The sequence below is a fragment of the Glycine max genome, chromosome 6 (genome assembly GCF_000004515.6).
Source record: "Glycine max cultivar Williams 82 chromosome 6, Glycine_max_v4.0, whole genome shotgun sequence".
NCBI lineage: Eukaryota > Viridiplantae > Streptophyta > Magnoliopsida > Fabales > Fabaceae > Glycine > Glycine max.
Window position 1 is genome coordinate 6730339 of NC_038242.2, and position 3035 is coordinate 6733373.

Consider the following 3035-nt stretch of genomic DNA (forward strand, 5'->3'; position numbering starts at 1 on the left):
ATGCCAAGCTAGCTGGGGCTTGAGATAATTAAGTAGTGTTGCATGTGGGAGGGCAAAAATTGGAACCATGAAATTGATGACTGAAAGAATCAGCTGAAAGAAATGATGATCACGATCAACTGAAAATGACATGGCATCATTGTTAATCTGGTTATCTGCCTCCGTAGTTTTTGGTATTTAAGCCTTGCATTTCTCTGCCACTTTTGGAACGGATGGGAATTATAGCAACCCTACACACCCAAACTCTATACGTACGTGGTCTGGAAATAGAATTGAAAACAACCCCCGCCACCCCATACTCTATTAATTATAGCAACCCTACACACCCCCACTCTTATATGCATGATAGGTTTACTATTAATCATATAATATATTTTTATAATCATTATATTTTTTTTTTACATCACAACAACTATATTATTACATTTTTCTGTTATCATTTGGATAAAAAAATTATCTTCTAATCATTGTACAATTTTTTTAAAATGAAAAATAATATAAATTTGGACCATTTTATAATACTCGTGCTAACTTATTAATACATTTCATTTGCTAAAATCGTTTAAAATATTACATATGTACGACAACAAAAATTCACGCGGGTACGGATACTTCATTTATTCTAGCCTTAAGTTCATAGGATATTGGTGTGCTGTTTGAAAGGGGTGACCCAGAAATTTCCTATACACAAACAGCATATTGAACATCCTCGATCATCGCTGAAAGAAAGAAAAGATAATTCGAAATATTAAAATACAACATTAAGTACAAAGTTGTGGAATATCTCAACAAAACTTTATATAAGACTACTTTCGATAAGAACAAATAAAGGATTTTTAGCTTAAATAATTGAATTGTCAGATACCTATATAATACACAATTCGATCGATCACCGACTAAAGAAAAGTTCTATAGGACTCCTGATAATTGATACTATCATCATGACGGTAGGCCATATGAGGAAATAAAATAAACAAAGTCTGTAATATATATAGGCTTTACATGTAAGTTGGAAATTAAATATGGATAATGTAAGGCTAAAGGAAAACTTACGCCTAACCAAAAGTTGTCATTTGGAGACCCCTCCACATTCCTAATTCAAATCAAGTGCGTAATCCGTCAGTCAGTCTATTGCTTTTCCACAGTTTATATTAATATATCCACTATTATAATAAAATACAAAAAAGAAAAATCTCACTTAAGTATTCTACTATATATATATATATCCTACTACACTAAAGGTGCGTATCAACACACGCCAATGGGTCCACAACACAGACAATGGTCACTCAAAAAAGGTCACAAAGTCGCCACCAGTTTAGGGACTTTGGGCTGTTCCACTTATAATCAATTCGCATCTAACCATGAGGCTTTCTCATATTTGGTGCTCGAATTCTCTGAGCTGCAAGAGACTTGTTCTTATTTAATTGTATAAAAGTTAATAATTAACAAAATAAAAGTGTGCACAAAAACTCAAAGAATTGATAAAGTAGTATAGAATTTTGTTATATTTAGATGTAAAAAACGATTTATTTAATAAAAGAGTTGGTATTTGATTATCATTATATATATAAAAAAAAATTATATCAACGACAATTAAATAAATTAGAATAAACCGTAAACTTTGATGGATGAAAAAAAAAAAGTGTGAAAAAAGGAAAAGGAAAAGGGAGAATATAGTGAAGGAGTTATAATAATAACACAATAATTGCATAAGAACATCCAATAACAAGAGAAGAAAGGGTGGGAAAAAAGGATATGCACAATAAAACTGTAATGATTAGGGTTCAGTATCCGTAACAGCAACGTCAAAGCAAACAAGTTGGTTTGATCTCTGCCCTTATCCTAGCCTTTTTTTCATTCCTATAAATTGGTCTCTCTCCCCCACAAAGCAGCCCCTCCTTCACCATTTCCATCACTTTGTCTCTCTATATTGGACCACGTACTCACTCAAGTTTCTCGTACACTTTACCAGTTAGAAGACATGAAACCGAGAGCAGACATGCACTTCCCTCTGCCACAGCATGTGGCAGACATAACGTGCATGGACCCGAACCGGCCACCGCTCGTGGCGGAAAAGGTCTTCAAAACGGTGCGTTTCATAGGCTTCTTCATACAAAACGGCGTTTCGAAGAGCAAGGTGGTGGTTCATGATATGCAGGACGTGATGAAGCGTGGGAAGAACATAGGGAAGGCGCTCAACGACGTCGTGGCTCGCCACCACCAGGCGCTGACGTGTCGCCCACGCGACGCGCACGTGGCCTTCGTGTCGCCGCTGGAGTACCAGTTCAGCTGCAGCGGGAGTCCACCGCGCCTTTCTTCGCATGCCGGTCGGAGGAATCTCTCACAGGCCTCCCCCGCCGTTCGCCGCTCGCCAGCGCACCGCGCGGTGAGGATGTGCCGTGGTGGAGACGGCGGCGCCGACGGCACTATACACAGGCGCGTGAAGATCACGGGCTCCGCGGCTTCCATGTTCAACGTCGACCGCGCGGAGAAGGATTTTCACGTGGACGAGGCGGCGGAGGAGTTCATAGCGAGGTTTTACAGAGATTTGAGGTTGCAGAAATGGTTGGATCACTATTGCTGACGTGTAAAATATGTGTGGTGAAAAAAATTATTTAACTATAATTAGTCTTCTATGTATGTTACCGTTAATTACTGCAATGGATGTTCTTAGTATGTTACGAACAAATTAAAGCGTGGCTAGCTTCTTTACGTTTGCTTCTTTAATTAACTTTTATTTCCGTTAATTAAGAAGTGTTATTGGGTTGCATCACGTCTTGTGAAAAAAATTCTATGCATTGGTGTGTTTCTCTCAGAAGTAATTAATTAGTGTGGACAAGCATAACGATTAACGTGTCTGTCTCCTCCCCAATAATAACACGAGATGCGTGTTCGAAATCTAAAGACTAAAGGCTCGAATGTTTAAAATCTCTGACCGTTTTGTATCATTGTCCGAAATCTAATCTTTTTGGAAGAATTTGTGATGAAATTCTTACCACATAGCATGCAGTAACTGTTCTTTGTACCATGTA

At 37.9% G+C, this 3035-nt stretch overlaps 1 protein-coding gene across 1 annotated transcript; it reads left to right on the forward strand.

The window, feature by feature from the left end:
• Positions 1 to 1750: 1750 nt before the first annotated feature.
• LOC102666753 (uncharacterized) lies at positions 1751 to 2692 on the forward strand. Its single transcript, XM_006581391.4, has one exon. It carries the CDS (start codon positions 1985 to 1987, stop codon positions 2585 to 2587), a length of 603 nt encoding a protein of 200 aa, XP_006581454.1. The 5' UTR covers positions 1751 to 1984; the 3' UTR covers positions 2588 to 2692.
• Positions 2693 to 3035: the final 343 nt, after the last annotated feature.